Source organism: Acanthochromis polyacanthus, chromosome 6 (genome assembly GCF_021347895.1).
Source record: "Acanthochromis polyacanthus isolate Apoly-LR-REF ecotype Palm Island chromosome 6, KAUST_Apoly_ChrSc, whole genome shotgun sequence".
NCBI classification, from domain to species: Eukaryota; Metazoa; Chordata; class Actinopteri; family Pomacentridae; genus Acanthochromis; species Acanthochromis polyacanthus.
In genome coordinates this window covers 18,694,957-18,714,729 of record NC_067118.1, presented here as the reverse complement: position 1 = coordinate 18,714,729, position 19,773 = coordinate 18,694,957, and the positions used below count along the sequence as shown (strand labels likewise).

The 19,773-nt window shown below is 40.5% G+C and overlaps 1 protein-coding gene across 1 annotated transcript in view; it reads right to left on the bottom strand.

Moving 5' to 3' along the window:
• tti1 (TELO2 interacting protein 1) overlaps positions 1–19,773 on the bottom strand; it is a 39,553-nt gene that overhangs the window by 4,454 nt on the left and 15,326 nt on the right. The window contains exons 11-13 of the mRNA XM_051949106.1: positions 17,402–17,542; positions 16,537–16,741; positions 2,958–3,045 (exon numbers count right to left, since the gene is read on the bottom strand). Of these exons, the coding sequence (XP_051805066.1) occupies positions 2,958–3,045; positions 16,537–16,741; positions 17,402–17,542 (434 nt within the window). The remainder of the gene's footprint in view (positions 1–2,957; positions 3,046–16,536; positions 16,742–17,401; positions 17,543–19,773) is intronic.

Here is a 19,773-nt window from a genome sequence, read left to right as displayed (position 1 = left end):
CAATCCCTCCCCAGTCGCTACCACAAAGACACAGAGAGTAATATGTGTCTGTGTCCACGTTTTCTCCTGACTAGATCCTTGCTTGAGTTATATCTACTCTCAGATGTACATTGCTTTGGATGAAAACATCTGCTAAATGAAACTGTAGAAATTGTAGAATTGTAGATATCTACTTGCTGCACTATGTGGACCATTAGCGTGGAAAACAGTCATACTGCATTTACCAGTTATGAACTATATGTAAAATGAGTCCCACATTTCTTATTTTAAAGTTAAAGTGACGATTGGACAGTGAAGCTGGCTGTAGAGGAAAGACCAAGACAAAAACCAACACAAGTTGGCTGCACAATAATAGAAAACAAAAATGTGGAAGAGCCAGACAGCCAGTAGCTCTGGATTCTTGTTCAGACTTACTGAACAATTCTCAATCTATTTGTGTTCTTTACAACACTACTCAAGACAGTGTATACTTTTTGTATGAAATGCCAACACTGGAGTCTAGTATTTGTTGTATCCATGGCAATGAGTGAGGCCTGAAGTCACATCTTGTACATTTCACTTCCTACAGCGCTGCGCTGCAGTGATGGTAAACATTTCAGACACGTCACAGTATAACCGAGGAGCCACCAGGGACCAGCCCACATGTCTGAGCCACTGACATTTGGATTCAGTCTGAGTGGCTTTTGCACCTATGTCTTGGTTCATTATGTCAGACAGCTGCAGGAACAATTCATTTGGACAGTACAGTCTAAATATACTGCATTCTGCTTAGTACAGTGTTGAAATGCTGAGACAAGAGTCAGAGGTCATGGCTTGTGTCACTACTAACATGGACAGTGTGGTGGAAAAAGTAGTCAACTGGATTATTGAAGTAATAAAGTCCTACAAATATGAGAGAAAGCCCTGCAGTTTGAATAACTACATTCAAAGTCATAGTCAGGAGAAAACACTGATTTAACACTGCTCTCTGGTAATGTGTTTCAGTCAGACTGTGTGGTTGTAGTTTGATCAGAACTATTAAAAGACTCTCACCCAAATGTTTCTAAAGCCTGTTTGGTGCAGAGAAATATGCAATGCCACCTATGTGCTTCAAATAATCAAAGAACAACAAAAACCGATACAAAGACATCTCTCAGATGAAAGGAAACTTGGGCAGAAAATGTTAATTTACTGAAGGATCTAAGAGAGAAGATGATTTACAGCCATGTGAATATAACTGTGAAAAAACACTTAATTTCAGTAACATACTAAAATGTTACCAATCTAATAAATTCAAAGTATCGAAATCAAAAGTACTTTTATACAATGACTCTACCAAGGAGGCCGAGTATCGGTGAAGTAGCTGTATAATAGTATATGTGACGATTGGCGCTGGTTTGTCTGTCTGTTAGCAACATTACTCAAAAACAGTCTGGTCCTCCCTCTCTGATAGAACACTGAAGCCAAACTACTGTATCACATTTCTGCACGTCATCACACTCATCATTTAAAACAGAAAACCATCTACTATCTACTGTAGTAATGCACTGGGAAAAATTATTTCTCTTCCAAGGGGGTGGAGCCTTGGAAGTGTTATGTGAGTTGGTTTGTCTGTCTGTCTGTCTGTGTGCAACATTACTGAAAAATGGACTAACATATTTGGATAAAATTTTCAGAGGTCAGAAATGACACAAGGACCAACTGATCAGATTTTGGCAGTGATTCAGCTTATAGTCTGGATCCATGGATTTGTTAACCCTTTAAGCTTCAGTCAATTCCAGCCGTTTTCAGTACAAAAAAATCGCTAATATTCTATTTTTAAATAAAAAAAATTACAAAAAATACAGGGAATATTGGACGGGCATCGCGAGGTGCATTTCCTTGAAAATGACCGATTCGGGGATTTTATACCGACTTCAGGACATGTTTTGGATAAAATAGTTTACTGGCTTGTGTCGTCTGGATGTAAAAGGTTGGATTATGGCCGTTTTTTATGGAATCTTTTTTTATGTGTGTAATAATAAACCCAGAAATGTGAGTCGCGCTGTGTGCGTTGAAGCCGTGTATAGAGAACGGATGGATGAATATTCGTTTTTGTCGGACAAATGTGTTTTTCTCACCCGCTGTGGTAATCGCATCTGAAAGTGGTTTATACCGGCAGATTCATGAGAATCTAAGCTTTCCATCGGCGTATAGTGTTTGTATAATCGTGTTTGCAGCCGTCGGACATTCTTGAAATTCCTATGCAAATTAGTAGGTGTACCGCCGGCGGTACACTGAAGCTTAAGGGGTTAAAGATTTCTGTATCATTGCGAGATAGCGGCACAGCGTCACTGTAACTATGACAACAAGTGAACGCTACGTCAGCTGCCTTCTGACGATTGTGATCCTTTTACAAATCGATCGTTGCTGTGGACCTATCCATCAGCAATCAAACAAGGAACAACTGATTAATTAGTGGGGGTGTTTCCGAGTCCCATCAATTCTCACCGCACGCTATATATTTAGGTCACGCAATTTGCTATCCGTACACAACGTACACATTCATCAAACAAGCCTGTGCTCAGCACAAGGCCATTTTGTTTGTGGGTATATCTATATTAAATGGTCACATTCTATGGTGATGTGATTTCTGCCACAACTTTTTTCAACATTTCAGCCATTGGAAATGACAGGACTGAGCCTTGGCGGAGTACAGCAGTCTCTGAGTGCTCTTCTTGGTATGCATATGTGATGTACTGTATAAGTGTGCACGTATATCACTTATGTCTTAAGCCGTAAGCATTTAAACTTTACAATTTAAGTGAGAGGTTATTTTAGTCATCTTAATTTACAGCAACACAACATGTTTTCCAACTTAACAAACGCGGAGCAAAAGCTTAATGACAGACAAAAGGTAAACATCCAAAAACTATAGCGCAATGGACTATGTTCATGGTTACTTTCCACCACTGCAGTGAGCTTTAATAAAGTCTTACCTTCGACAGGCCTCCTGCAGTCTGCTGGGCTGTCTGCAGCTGAGGTAGGGCAGACAGGCTTCACAAACAGCATCCAAGTCGGCTTCACCTAAGAAAACAAAGCACAGGACTTGTACGAAATTTAAATCATATCGAGCAGAAAGCGTACAGCCTTTTATCAGCAAAAGAAACATCTTTAGAATATCCAAATCACATTAAACTCCTCCCCATCCCAATGGAAAATATCAATACAACAACAACTAATAGATCACAGTAGGTTTCATTTAGCTGTGTGTATAGGGCAACTCATCAAACCATGAAAATAAAATCCCACTTCACAGAACATGCAGGTAAAGATGAAGATTGGAAAGAGAAGAGGAAGACGGATGAAAGATGAAGAGAAGAAAAAAGAAGATGAAAGAGAAAAAAAAATCATCCAAGCCTGGACTTTACCTTTGCTAGCTCCTAATGAGCTGAGAAAAACTGCTGAGATGGCTGAGAAAAAAATTTCACAGCGGGCTGTTTGCACATCTCTGGATTTCACACATTCACTCTTTTCCCTTTGAGGAGTTGATGTGCAGGAAGAGGAGCTACCTCCTTCCGCTAACCCTCCCTCCATCTTTTTATCTTTCGCTCCGACCTGCCTCCCATTCGCTGACCGTACCTTTCATAACCTTGCCAGCTCCCTCCAGCCACTTGACTTCTCTCCACTATTTCATCTCCTCTTCCTATCTTTCTCCCTCAGTCTCTCTCTCCTTCATCCCTCCCAGCAGACATTTAGTGATTCCCTAAGCTGCAAACTGGGCTGCCTTTCAAGCCTCATTTCAAAACACGTCTCTCTCCCTCTGTGCTTAGTCTATTTGCCAATTCAACCCACACTCGACTTGAACCAGGCCTGCTCACTGTGTGTCAAGAATAAAAGCAGCAGTGCACATTTCAGAGTTAAATGGGATTATTTAGCAACTGCTTTTATCCCTTTTCTTACTCCATTTCTGGTGCTGCACTCATAGCCTGTAGTCTTTTGTGGAATCAAGGTTGTTGCAGGGAAGCAAAGAAGTGAGAAACACTAAAGAAGAGAGGGCCAGGTGCTGTTAGATTTTGTTGTAAATGAATAACAGGGTGGAATTGGAACTGAAGCTAGAACTGGAGGTGAAACATATTATTTGCTTCAGTCAATCTATGTTTCTGTCTTTCTCTGGCTGTGACTAAGGCTCCGTAATTGGCTTGCTGCAGGCGTCCCAGAGGTAAGCTGTCGCCAAATCGGTATTCACATGAGTGAGACTGCAGCCACTGACTGTTTCTCTCCTGCTCTTTCACATTCTCTCCATCACCAAGACCAAATCTCTCCCCTTAAATCTCTTCTAGGAAGGAGGACAGCGTCAAGTGCGAGTAAGAAAAATCAAGTACAAGGATCTTTAAAGCGTAGATTCCACTCTTTCTTTAATGAGACAGAAAAGACAGTCATGTGATGGTTATAACTAGAACAATCTCCAGTGGTCATGATGTGGGTAGAGGTTGCTTTCATGGTAACCTCTATGTAGAGATTGCCTGGTCCAGCACTTGGCAGTACTGCATCACCAAATGGTACTGCAAGAGAAGAAAGAACCCCAAAATGGCCCTTAAGGGTTTTTCCCTTTGGCACCGCTTAAATTCTAGTATCATGTGTAGACACAGAGGAAAGCATGTGAATGGACTATACTTAAAAATCCCACTGGGAAATTGTTAAGCATAAATTGTGTTGCACACACCAGCAAGTTAACAGGCTGCCCAGACGTAGCCAGACTCTCAAATGTTGGATCTGAATCCTCCCCTTTTAGTAAATCACAAATTAGAAAATGTTCTGTGTGCAGTTCACTGTGCATAAAGTCTGGGGACTAAAGTCCTTGAATTTCAAACAGCTGCTTACTTTTCTTCTAGAGATGCGCATGTCTTACACTGAAATAGAAACCTGCCCATACCGGAGACCCGAAGATCGACTTTCACTACAACTTGTAGTTAAAGTCATTCTTTGAGAATTTTTTCCTTTGGCAAACAATTAGTCTGAGGAGAACCACGTTACAGTAGCTACTCTATTAGGTACACTACCAGTCAAAAGTTTGAACACACCTTCTCATTTAATTTTTTTCTTTATTTTCACGACTACTGACATTGTAGATTCTCACTGAAGGCACCAGAGATACCCATCACTCTGCGGTCTCAAACCATCTGGATTGGGTTTAGGTCATTTATCTGGGCTCTAATCTGAGGTGCTGTTAACTTGTGATTTCTGAGGCTGGTGAGTCAGATGAACTTATCCTCAGCAGCAGAGGTGACTCTTGGTCTTGAGTGGTCGTCATGTGAGCCAGTTTTGTTTTAGCACTTGATGGTTTTTGCAACTGCACTTCACTTTGGGATACTTTCGAAGTATTTGCAATTTTCCGGACTGACTGACCTTCAGTTCTTAAAGTAATGATGGACTGTTGCTTCTCTTTACTTAGCTGATTGGTTCTTGCCATAACATGGATTCTAACAGTTGTCAAATAGGGTTGTCAACTGTGTACCAACCTGACTTCTGCACAACACAACTGATGGTCCCAACCCCATTAAGAAGGCAAGAATGAACCTTGACAAGGCACATCTCTGAAGTGAAAACCATTTCAGGTGACTACCTCATGAAGATCATTGAAAGAAGGCCAAGAGTGTGCAAAGCAGTAATCAAAGCAAAGGGTGGCTATTTTGAAGAATCTAAAATATAAAACAGAGTAATTTAACAATTGTTTGCTACATAGTTCCACATATCTTGCTTCATAATTTTAATGTCTTCAGTATGTATCTACAATGTAGAAAGTAGCAAAAATAAATAAAAAACATTGAATGAGAAGGTGTGTCCGAACTTTGGTCTGGTAGTGTAGAACTGTATACCTGCTCATTAAAGCAAAGCTCTGTGCAAGCAATCGTTTGGCAGTGGCGCATTGTATGAAACCATGCAAAGTTGTCATGAGGAAACTGAGGGTACAGTGGGCACAGGCATAAACAAACTGAACAGTAGAAAACTGGAATAAATTTTAGCTGATCTGATAAATCTCAATCTCTGCTGTCACATGCAGATGGTAGGCTCAGAAACAGCACCAGTCCTGGATCTGTGCTGGCTGGTGCTGCTGCTGTATTGGTGTAGGGAATGTTTTCTTGGCTTTAATTATTCACATTTACACCAACTGAGCATGCTTTCGATGACAGAGCCAACCCAAGTGTTGTCGGTGACCGTGAGCATCTATTTCTGGGCACATGCTACCCATCTTTCAGTGCTTCTTGTCACGGCACATATCTTCTCAAGCTGGTACCATGAACATCATGCTGAGTTCAGTGTACTCAGATGGCCTCGAAAATCAGTAGCTCTTAATACAATACAGCATCTTGAGAATCAGGTTGCGATGGAAGATTCTCAGAATTACTTCTCAAAATGTAACTGTGTGATTCTACAGTATTGTGCAAACCATGGACCAGCACCTTGTTAACATGTTCTTAGAGGTAACTGGGGCTTATTCTGTCCTGTCGCTTCCCCTCACAGAACTTCAAGTTCTGACATACATTTTTGATTGTGTTGCACACACAGCATGTTTAGGATCCCCACAAAGATTGTCAATGAGGAAGGCAGCACTTTTGTTTGCACTTTTTAAAATACTTTCACTTTAATGACTGACTGTATTAGCTTAGCCGCGCGAGACAACCCACGGCAACAAATTTAATTCTCTGCCAGGGTGGGTCTAGTTACCCTACATAAGGCTCGAGGTTGGATGCTCCTAAAACTGGCCGGACGAATCACCATGAAGTGTAGAGTCAGAAGGCGGGCGTAACTAAGTGACGACAGAGGCGTGACGATTCTGACAGAAACAACCGGAAACAACTAGCCTAGACAACCCACGGCAACGAATTTAATTCTCTGCCAGGGTCGACAACAAAAACGACAACAGTCGTTGAACTCCATTAGCATCGACTCTGAATAATCTTTCTGTTAACATGTCTGTAATATACTTGAGCTTCACCAATTGACTGTATAAATAAGGCTTCACCGAACTACCGCATCCTCTGATTTCTGGCGCTCTAGGAGCCTATTCGTTGCGCTGATTGGTTGTATACCTACCCAATTGCTGCAGAGTGATGTGATAGACAACCTTTTAGCCCGCCTCCCTCCCTGTCGAGCGTGCCTAGACCCTTGTGTCTTCAGAGCATGGGTCTAGCGTGGCTAGGCTATGACCGTATGACATCTGCATCCAGTCTTTATTGATACTTTCTTTCCACTCAAATCCTGTGCAAATGGCTGCAACACGTTCCCACAGTAAAATCCACTTTTATGCTGAACCCTTGGTTCCAAAATGAGTCTGGCTTATGCAAATGACGATTTAAATACTTCTATAATGAAAGGACAAGTAAGCTTTCTTTGTCATCCATGTAGACCCTGTTTGAGCATCAATGCTGCACAATGGCACAGCACATCACACAGCACATCACCACCACTTTCCTGCAGCTTTGTTGCAGTCAGTAAGGGTTTACTGCATTAATTTTAATGGGACACTTAATAATAGTAAATATTGTGACTTATAGTTTAATGGAAAAATTGCTTCATGTTCTCAGTATAACTTCTGTTCCACTTAACCTTAGTATAACATTTTAGTGTAACCTTTACTCCAGTTAACTTTTGAACTTATAGGTCTTACTTCTAGGTATAGCTTCTGATTCCTGTCAGGTGAAGATAAGGTCATCATGCCTCCAGATGTTCCACATCAAACGCCGCTATAGCAGGAACTTCACCGGATGTGTAAACTACAAACTCCGACTTGGTACCAAGAACTGAGTAAGGTGACAGACAACAATGTCTTAAGTGTAATCTACCAGGCAACAGCAGGAATTTGACGTCAGTCACATTTTTGTATAAAGGAACTTCTGTACTCTGTATCGCACGCAGAACCTCACCGACAGCCTGCAAGCTGTGTTTGACCTTCTCCTTTTGCTGCACGATAATGAATGACTCAAAGACAGATCCAGTCTGATTGAAGCATTTGTTTCTCACCTTGAACCTCGTTAAACAGAAAATTCCACAACGCATTTTTCCTTCTTTGAGTGTGATATTTGTCTTACATAAAGAACAAGTAGTGACAAAAATCAGTAAAGAAAGCGAGAATGAACTGTAAATAATGTGGTATTTGTCACTGCACAGTGATATCTTCAGCTCATTCTAAAAATATCATTTAAGCCAACAAATCCTGGTATAAAGCACAAGTTATTTCCATGATAAATTGATGTTAACTGTACTATTTAATAAAACCTACAAGAATCAAATAAACAAATAAATGTGGTGTAACACAGAGAGGGCCATCCTTCTATCAGACCTATATCAGAGCATGAAAGACAATTTCCAACAACACCCAGCAACCGAATTTCACCAACTTTTCTTTGCAAAATAGTTCAAGTGAAGCAATTTTGCTCTGTGACACACTGAATGCTCCCAAAATTATCTGTGGTCTATTAACATTTTTTGTTAAATGACTGTAGTAATATTTGCCTTAATGAAACTTAACCACTGAGCCAATTAACCCATTTAAGAGAAACAATTTTGAGTTTTTATTATCATGGGCTGGCTATTCCATATTGACAGGACAGAAACAGTAGGAGGTAATCAAACTACCAGAGTTATGCCTCACTGCTGACAATTTAGGTGAGAGGTCAGTAAATATAATTTTTTCACTTTGAAATATATTGTAAGAAACGCTGAATTACAGGTAAGACATGCAAAGTCACATTGCAGTGTTAAAAGCTGCATTGTAGGCTGTGGAAGTAGAGTCCTATATTTAGCTTTTTTTCCCCCACTTGTTTTCTGTTTATTTTACATATTTTGGTGAAATACACTCAAAAATATAAACGCAACACTTTTGTTTTTGCTCCCATTTTTTATGAGATGAACTCAAAGATCTAAAACTTTTTCCACATACACAATATCACCATTTCTCTCAAATATTGTTCACAAATCTGTCTAAATCTGTGATAGTGAGCACTTCTCCTTTGCTGAGATAATCCATCCCACCTCACAGGTGTTCCATATCAAGATGCTGATTAGACACCATGATTAGTGCACAGGTGTGCCTTAGACTGTGATATTTCAGTTTTTATTTTTTAATAAATTTGCAAAAATTTCTACATTTGTTTTTTTTGATTTTGGCAAATGGCTGCAATGACAGAGAGTGAAAAATTTCAAGGGGTCTGAATACTTTCCGTACTCACTGTATGTGACAAAAATGCTGTCTATTCGAGACAAATACTGCTCTGCTGGTGCACTTAATGGCTTCTCTCACCTCTTCTTTGCACCTCACTTAAACCCTATTCAGATGTGGAATACATAACATTACTGCTTTATCAGTTTATTACAGTGACGACATTCTGCCATTCAGACATAGGCCACGATAACATAAATATTCCTCATTCCTATTCCTCACGCAGACACTAACATGTCAGCAAGGTAATACAACTTTTCTTTACTGAATTTTTGGTTTAAATAAGCAACGCTATCGACTTTCAATCTTCTCTCAGCTTCACAATTGCTTGTATGTCACCCATAGACAGCTGTCTGGTTTTCATGTTGGTTACACCTAACTATGGATGCAGTCTGTTGTGCGTCAGAGCCAGATGTAAATATCTAGAAATAAAAGCTGAAATGTTGATCTCTTGTCTCATATTGATCATTTGATGTCAAACCCAGATGTTTTCAGTTTACAGCAAAAATAAAGGATTTGGCCTCACTGTTTCAGTGAGGAGAGAGAGTCTACCAACCACAGTAACACCTGAGGTTGAGCAGTTCATTGTGTGATGTAAAGTATATAATGAAGCATTAATAAATAAAAGAGTGCATCAAAACTAAAAGCAAGCCTATTAAATTCTAAATAGGTCATAATCATGGTGTATATTGATAAATTGATCCTAATTCTGATCTATCCTTTCTCCATGATGGAGATCATTTATACTTGCGTAATAGTGAAGGTACTGCTGTTGTTGCACATGATAAATTTGATAAATGTCTCTTTCTGGAGTTTCTCTATGGATTCACCTGCTGTCTGGAGCTGTAGGTCTTTAATTCACTTAGAGGAAAGACTCCTAAAAAACACGCTATGCTATGTTATGTCATTTTGATAATAGTCTCATTAATATGACCTTGTACAGACTTCTTCTTCAATGCAGTGAAATTTTATTCAGTTTGTAATAAATGTACAATTGTAGAGCAAAGTCAGTGCAAAACGTATTTTGGGAGTTGGCACTTTTGAAAATGTACAAACATTATTCCCCAAACTGCTTTACACAAACATTTAAAGTACTATTGCTTGTGCATGTCTACCCATAACATGACTACTGTTCAGACTGGTGCTGTGCTGACAGTAAAAGAAATTCAGACATAAAATGATGCGTTGCCATCAGATTGACAGACATAAGTGCAGATCGAAAAGCGGCTTTAGAGGTATTGTGAATAGTAAGAAAGCAAGAGCTTCCTGTTGCCAATTGTACCTGACCAGGTGAGCTCTTCATCCAATAAATGTCCCTCTGCCACACCATGCCACGTTTCCTTCACTACTGCTGGTTCATCTCCATGTTAGACACCCACCCACTGTGAACCAAACCTACAAACACTCAACTATACTGGAACTGGCTGTCACATGAGCAATGAGGGGAAACACACAAGCTGCTGTTTTTGCTGTGAACTGAAAGAAGCATATATATCAAAAAGAATTAGTCCAATTTTGACACAATTATAAAATTTTAAGAAATCTACTGTTGGCCCAGCAAGAGCCATACTCAGTTCTGCCACCTCTGTCACCAGCTGCTAACTTTTCTGTCAGTGATGAGCTTCAGTGGCAGTTTGTAACATACATCCATCCATCCAACCCTGGATGGATCACCTACACACGTGGACAAAATTGTTGGTACCCCTCAGTTAAAGAAGGAAAAACCCACAATTCTCACTGAAATCACTTGAAACTCACAAAAGTAACAATAAATAAAAATTTATTGAAAATTAAATCATCAAAAACAGCCATTACTTTTGAATTGTTGATTAACATAATTATTTAAAAAAACAAACTAATGAAACAGGCCTGGACAAAAATGATGGTACCTCTATAAAAGATTGAAAACTATTTGACCAGAGTGACATGATTAACTCAGGTGTGTCATTTAATTGACATCACAGGTGTTTCCAAACTCATAATCAGTCAGTCTGCCTATTTAAAGGGAGACAAGTAGTCACCCTGCTGTTTGGTGAAAAGGTGTGTACCACACTGAACATGGACAACAGAAAGCGAAGGAGAGAATTGTCCCAGGACATCCGAAAAAAAATTATAGACAAACATCTTAAAGGTAAAGGCTATAAGACCATCTCTAAACAGCTTGAAGTTCCTGTGACAACAGTGGCTCATATTATTCAGAAGTTCAAGACCCACGGGACAGTAGCCAACCTCCCTGGACGTGGCCGCAAGAGGAAAATTGATGACAAATTGAAGAGACGGATCGTTGGAATTGTATCCAAAGAGCCCAGAGCAACCTCCAAAGAAATTAAAGGTGAACTCCAAGGCCAAGGTACATCAGTGTCAGATCGCACCATTCGTCGTTGTTTGAGCCAAAGTGGACTTCATGGGAGACGACCAAGGAGGACACCACTGCTGAAAAAAACTCATAAAAAAGCAAGACTGGAATTTGCAAAAATGCATGTTGACAAGCCACAAAGCTTCTGGGAGAATGTCCTTTGGACAGATGAGACCAAACTGGAGCTTTTTGGTAAGGCACATCAACTCTATGTTCATAGACTCAAAAACCAAGCATACGAAGAAAAGAACACTGTCCCTACGGTGAAACATGGAGGAGGCTCAGTAATGTTTTGGGGCTGCTTTGCTGCATCTGGCACAGGGTGTCTTGAAAGTGTGCAAGGTACGATGAAATCTGAAGACTATCAAGGCATTCTGGAGAGAAATGTGCTGCCTAGTGTCAGAAAGCTTGGTCTCAGTCGCAGGTCATGGGTCTTCCAACAGGACAACGATCCAAAACACACAGCCAAAAACACCCAAGAATGGCTGAGAGAAAAGTGTTGGACTATTCTAAAGTGGCCTTCTATGAGCCCAGATCTGAATCCCATTGAACATATGTGGAAGGAGCTGAAACATGCCATTTGGAGAAGACACCCATCAAACCTGAGACAACTGGAGCTGTTTGCTCATGAGGAGTGGGCCAAAATACCTGTTGACAGCTGCAGAACGCTCATTGACAAATACAGAAATCGTTTAATTGCAGTGATTGCCTCAAAAGGTTGTGCAACAAAATATTAAGTTATGGGTACCATCATTTTTGTCCAGCCCTATTTCATTAGTTTGTTTTTTTAAATAATTATGTTAATCAACAATTCAAAAGTGATGGCTGATTTTGATTATTTAATTTTCAATAAATTTTTATTTATTGTTACTTTTGTGAGTTTCAAGTGATTTCAGTGAGAATTGTGGGTTTTTCCTTCTTTAACTGAGGGGTACCAACAATTTTGTCCACATGTGTATCTATCACAGGGCTACATATAGAGACAAACAATCACACTCACATTCACACCTATGAACATTTAGAGTTACCAATTAACCTCAGCATGTTTTTGGACTGTGGGAGGAAGTCGTAGCACCTGGTGAAAACCCACAAACGCAAACTCCACACAGAAAGATCAGGGATGTGAACCGGGGATCTTTGAGCTGTGAGGGGACAGTGCTAACCACTGAATCACTGTGCAATCTGCTGAAGAAACCACTACGCAAAATCAAGTTCCCTGGTTTTCTCAGTGAATGGAAACGTAAAACCTGCAGTACTCGTAAATCTGATTTTACACAGATTTTCATATTAAAAAACATCAGTTTCAAGTGCAGAAATAAGAAACCCTGATTGCTGCTGCAATCACTTCTTGCATTCTTGCTACTCTCTTGGCCAATAGAAGTAATTACACTGTTGTTACACTTACTGAATTTTCCATGCATCTTTGTCATTGCAACCACTGCTTCCTATTACAGTTAATGATATTTGTATGGAGTTGTTTGAAAATGTATTTATCCTGTTCTAGAGTGAAAAGTAGACCCACACAGCATGAAGGCACTCTTAATTTCACTGTAACTACTGTGTTTCCCCTTAAGAGCGTTCAGCAGTGTTGGACACTGACTGGGACACGTTTAATGAGCATAATAACTGACAACAATTTAGCCAAGCTGAAGCTATGTCAAGGACAAAATAAACAACTACAAAAAAAGCTCTTTCTGACAGTCAAACAGCATTCCTTCCTGTAGCGTCTTGATTTGCTGATTACTGTGCACATTCAACAGCAACTCTCGCTTGATTGTGGGGAAATGGAGCTTGAGGGAGAACTTCTGTTGTGAGAACTTATTGTCTCAGCTGGCTGCACCTTCGACATCTTAAAAATACGTTAAATCCAACACTGCCAATGTGTAAAGGCATTTTTAGTGATTTTATGTATGAGGAAATTAAATGTATAGTTTTTATCACATACAACAAGGCTAACTTAAGTGGACGCAAAATCTTAAAGGGTGTTGACTGATGAAAACCACCATCTCCAACACAAGAGAATATACACATAAAAAAAAAAACGACTCCGTTTCATTAAACGGATGCCTGTATGCTAAGTTTCACAATAACATTTTTAAGACTCAAAACAGGAGCACGGCTTCAGGTCTTGATAGTAAAATAGAAAAAGAGAACTGGGACACATTGAATGATGTTGCGGGCTGCACAGTAGCATAGTGGTTAGCACTTTAAACATTGCAGCAAGAAGATCCCCAGATCAAATCCCGGCCTGGGCCTGGGATCTTTCTGCATGGAGTTTGCATGTTCTCCCTGTGCATGCGTGGGTTTTCTCCAGGTGCTCCGGCTTCCTCCCACAGTCCAAAAAATATGCTGAGGTTAATTGTTTATTCTAAATTGTCAATAGGTGTGAATGTGAGTGTGGTTGTTTGTCTGTATATGTAGCCCTGTGACAGACTGGCGACCTGTCCAGGGTGTCCCCTGCCTTCACCCGAGTCAGCTGGGATAGGCTCCAGCACCCCCCGCGACCCTAGTGAGGATAAAGCGGTGTATAGAGAATGGATGGATGGATGGATGATGCTGCGGTGGCCTAAGCTGAATTTTACTGTTATTCAAGACTGCCACCTGGTGGTAAAGAAAAGTCACTCTGAATGTCTAAATATGGATGAACACTGAGTGTGTGTGTGTGTGGGCGTGTCTGTGTCAAATCAAAACAACAGACTAAACTAAACCCACGTCAACAGAAACAACAAAAAAATGCACCCATTTGTCCAAAAAATGTTCACGTGTATCACAAATAATGACTACTCAACATGGGTTAAGTGTAAATACGACCGATTTACAGGTTTTAGAGTAATTTTTTGGCTTATTGTTCCTCTGATCCGGTTAAACTAAGCTAACCATAGTCTGACTCCAGTTTAATGCACAAAATTAGTACTGACCTCATTTGACTCTTAGAAATAAAGGTAATAATTGTATTTATCAAAAATATTGAACTAATCCTTTAAAAAAACTCATAAAATTCATGTTGAAAAGATGTAACCGTCCAAATGTGCCATTAAAATTCATAGTAGGATTTTTTGCATGATGATATGTTAAAATATTGCTGCCATTATGAGGAGATCTGCATGAACCCTGAAAGCATGACTGGCTGTTATACACACGTGGACAAAATTGTTGGTACCCCTCAGTTAAAGAAGGAAAAACCCACAATTCTCACTGAAATCACTTGAAACTCACAAAAGTAACAATAAATAAAAATTTATTGAAAATTAAATCATCAAAAACAGCCATTACTTTTGAATTGTTGATTAACATAATTATTTAAAAAAACAAACTAATGAAACAGGCCTGGACAAAAATGATGGTACCTCTATAAAAGATTGAAAACTATTTGACCAGAGTGACATGATTAACTCAGGTGTGTCATTTAATTGACATCACAGGTGTTTCCAAACTCATAATCAGTCAGTCTGCCTATTTAAAGGGAGACAAGTAGTCACCCTGCTGTTTGGTGAAAAGGTGTGTACCACACTGAACATGGACAACAGAAAGCGAAGGAGAGAATTGTCCCAGGACATCTGAAAAAAAATTATAGACAAACATCTTAAAGGTAAAGGCTATAAGACCATCTCTAAACAGCTTGAAGTTCCTGTGACAACAGTGGCTCATATTATTCAGAAGTTCAAGACCCACGGGACAGTAGCCAACCTCCCTGGACGTGGCCGCAAGAGGAAAATTGATGACAAATTGAAGAGACGGATCGTTGGAATTGTATCCAAAGAGCCCAGAGCAACCTCCAAAGAAATTAAAGGTGAACTCCAAGGCCAAGGTACATCAGTGTCAGATCGCACCATTCGTCGTTGTTTGAGCCAAAGTGGACTTCATGGGAGACGACCAAGGAGGACACCACTGCTGAAAAAAAACTCATAAAAAGCCAGACTGGAATTTGCAAAAATGCATGTTGACAAGCCACAAAGCTTCTGGGAGAATGTCCTTTGGACAGATGAGACCAAACTGGAGCTTTTTGGTAAGGCACATCAACTCTATGTTCATAGACTCAAAAACCAAGTATACGAAGAAAAGAACACTGTCCCTACGGTGAAACATGGAGGAGGCTCAGTAATGTTTTGGGGCTGCGTTGCTGCATCTGGCACAGGGTGTCTTGAAAGTGTGCAAGGTACGATGAAATCTGAAGACTATCAAGGCATTCTGGAGAGAAATGTGCTGCCTAGTGTCAGAAAGCTTGGTCTCAGTCGCAGGTCATGGGTCTTCCAACAGGACGACGATCCAAAACACACAGCCAAAAACACCCAAGAATGGCTGAGAGAAAAGCGTTGGACTATTCTAAAGTGGTCTTCTATGAGTCCAGATCTGAATCCCATTGAACATATGTGGAAGGAGCTGAAACATGCCATTTGGAGAAGACACCCATCAAACCTGAGACAACTGGAGCTGTTTGCTCATGAGGAGAGGGCCAAAATACCTGTTGACAGCTGCAGAACGCTCATTGACAAATACAGAAATGGTTTAATTGCAGTGATTGCCTCAAAAGGTTGTGCAACAAAATATTAAGTTATGGGTACCATCATTTTTGTCCAGCCCTATTTCATTAGTTTGTTTTTTTAAATAATTATGTTAATCAACAATTCAAAAGTGATGGCTGATTTTGATTATTTAATTTTCAATAAATTTTTATTTATTGTTACTTTTGTGAGTTTCAAGTGATTTCAGTGAGAATTGTGGGTTTTTCCTTCTTTAACTGAGGGGTACCAACAATTTTGTCCACGTGTGTATGCTTGACTTTGAGCACAATTATACTGCTGGCATTCATCAGAGCTCTCATTGCATAACACAGCTAAATATCAGAGTTATAAAGAGATAATCATTCTTACTTAACCAGGCATCATGTTGCACCAGTCTGTATTAAGGGATCTGCCATACTAAGGCTAATTGGATCACACCGTCTGCTGTGTCTTAGGTGACTTGTGTGTTTGCGCATCTTGTGTTTCTATTGTCTTACCGAGATCCAGCCTCTGGCACAGCGAGCCCAGCCCCTGCAGTACAGCCAGCTGCAGTTTGTAGGCCATGGTGTGAGTGTAGATGGGCTTGGCCTTGGCGCTGATGGGAGCCTGCCGTACCAGAGAGGCACTCAGTTTGGGTAGAACCTCTTTAGAAACCCTCCTCCTCATGAAGTCACCACACGTTTCACCCAGCATACACAGCACCTGGCGTGGAATGAAAAATGCAGCATTGAGTTATCAGACCGCAATAATATGTTCCCACTGTGGGCCCGTGCAGTGTCTGTGGATGAATCATTGTATTTACAAAACCTGGATATACTCAAAATCTGACATGTTGCTAATAACTAGAACACAGTTTGCCAGCAGTAGCGCTGAGTGTCTAAATTACTGTTCACTGATTATGTCCAAATTTGTCAATTCATCAGCAAAAATTACACAAAGGTACAAATATAGCTTAACTGAAGACAGGAGCCGACAAGTACACTAACTGACAGTGACAACTTGAATCAGCTGACACTTGTGCTTTGAAGAAAGATCACAGCTGAGGTCTTTATTCTTCAGAAGACCATGTCTCTCCTACGCGATTCTCTCACTATGTTAGCTTTTTCATAAGGAATTGAGACTGTACTGGGGTCTGAAGCTGCAACTTTTGATTGATTCAACATGATATTCTTGAAAAAATGTAAATGTTTTTAAAATTATTTAGAAATACATTCAGTTGCTGCGCATAATGTCCTGACCCAGATTATGTAACACAACATTAAAGGTAAAAGCAACAGCAACACATTGAACTATCTATTTTCTTTTCAAAGATACTCAGAAACAGGCGATGGTAACAATTAGTAATGATTCAGTTTTACAAACCCTGAAGGCTCTGAGGACAGCTAGCGGGTCATCAGCTGTGAGTCTCTGTAGGAGGGCTGGCCAGCAGCGGTGAGACAGAGGCAGCAGCTCATTCTCCCTCTCACTCAGTGCAGATATACTCAACTCCAGAACATCCAGGGCCTTCACACAGACAGACAGAGCAGCCAACAAAGACATAACTTTCATATGCAGATACATGTGCACATGTAGCTTTCAGATGATGCAGAACCACCTCTGGTGATCTGTTTGAGATTGTGAACTCATGGGCAAAGACAGCTGGTTGTCTTTCTAAAGTTATTACATGCCTACTTCAGCAGAGATGATGGCTCGATGGATTATGTTCATTTTGTCATTTCTTACTTATAGCGTTACTTTAAAACCAACACCTGAGCGAGGAAAAGATTGTTTTTACCTTGCTGACATGTTTCAACTGTGTCTGCAGTCTTCCTCAGTGTCATTTGAAGTGTGATGATTTTATCAGGTGACCGATGTGACTGATCTGTCAGAATGTGTCAGGCAGGCCACGCCCCCCACCGACGGTGATCTCTAGAGGATGGAAACCCAGGTGTGCAAGAGGATGTAGGCCCCCTCCTTATTCTACCGTTTGTATTTGTTAGCCTCTGATGCTCTGATCCTCCACCTTGTCCCATTCCATAATGTGAATACTTCTTTTACAGCGGTCCATGATGGCTGATTTTGAGTTTTCTTGTTCGACTTTGTCTTTTTGTATTCTTGTGAGTCGTCCAAATGTTTCTTCAAGGACAAGGGGAGGATCATAAACATCGGAGGCAAACAAATATAAATGGTGGATTGTGAAGGCTGTGGAGCTCAGGAAGCGGGCGAGCAATTCCATGAACCAGGACGAGGGGGCTTACACCCTCTCACCCATCTGGGATTCCCTCCTCCAGAGACCATCGGATCTGTCAGGGCGATCACCTGATAAAAACGATATGTCATCACACGATGCTCTGATTAAGACTGCAGATGCGGTTGAAACATGTCAGCAAGGTAAAAACCATCTTTTCCCTATTCAGTTGTTGGTTAAAAAGTAACGGTACTCTAGAGATGACTGCTTATTTCTGTTTTCACTAGCCAGTGACCAACTTGTCACTGATGCAGTTTTTAGCTGCACTGTTGGCCAGTCAGTAGGTCTACCACTGTGAGTCAGACTGAGATATCTCAGCAAACATTGGATGAATAGCTTTGAAATTTAGATCAGCAATCTATGATGCCCAAAGGAGGAAAGCCATTCACTCTGTCAAGAGCAAATATTCATTCATGAGTTTGCCATATTTGCTTTTGAGAAAAATGTTGTGATAACTCTTGGGTGGATTGTGATTTGGTATACACACTGACATCTATCTCAGGCTCAATTGTAATAATTTTCATGATCCTTCATTTTTCACCTAGCTAAATCATCAGATCAAAATTTTAATTCAACACTTACTGCTACATAGCTATCATCTGCAAGCTACTTTTCTAAACTATGATGGCAAAAATGGGGAGTTATATCTGCTAAAATCAGTATGTCTGAAACCTGGACCTGGCTGCACAAATATAGGCTTCTACTGTATACAGCTAACAAATATAATACACTGCGCCAACATCAAAATTTATTGGTTATTTTTCTTAAATTCTTCAGAGTGTACATTCCTTTAAGTAACTGTAGACTGCTAAAGAGTGTGTTGTGTGTTATTTACAGGTGTATTTCACTTACTAACTCAGAGTCCTTACTAACTTTGTCACACTGATACAAAGTCACTACAAAGTAGAAAAGATAGTGTCCATACTTAAACCCTTTAAACCCCAAAACCCTCAAACCCTCCAGCGGGTTTGAAACTGTCAAGCCTTCCGCCTCCAGCTCTGCTTGGTGCCAGCCTTTCCCTGCCTCCTCCTTTCCCTGTTTTTCTTTTCCCCAGGAGGGCTGGAGTGAGGTGCGTGGACTGCGGGCAGGTGCAGACTATTGTAGTTAAAAAGTCTAAATGGTTATCACCTGAGTGGTGCCGCGGGGATTGGCTCACCTGCAACCCATCTACCTCTGCCATAAAAAAAACTGACTCAGACCACTACTTGACACCGGACTGTTAAAGAACTCTTGTTAGCTTAACCCTGGTCTCAGTTCTGATCTCCTCTTGTTCGTATGTTTTGTATTCTAACCAGTTATCCCTTGTACCTCAGCTACGACCAACTGTGCCTGCTGCACCTGTACCTGGTCCAATTCTTCAATCTACCTTTCTTAGCCAACCTGATCATCTCCTGATTCCATTCTGGGAAACATCACTTAACCCCTGGATCTGCCGAGATGCCACTCCTGCCACACCACACAAATCCACCCACATTCCCTCATCCTCTCTGCCCTGTTTGGCTGTTGG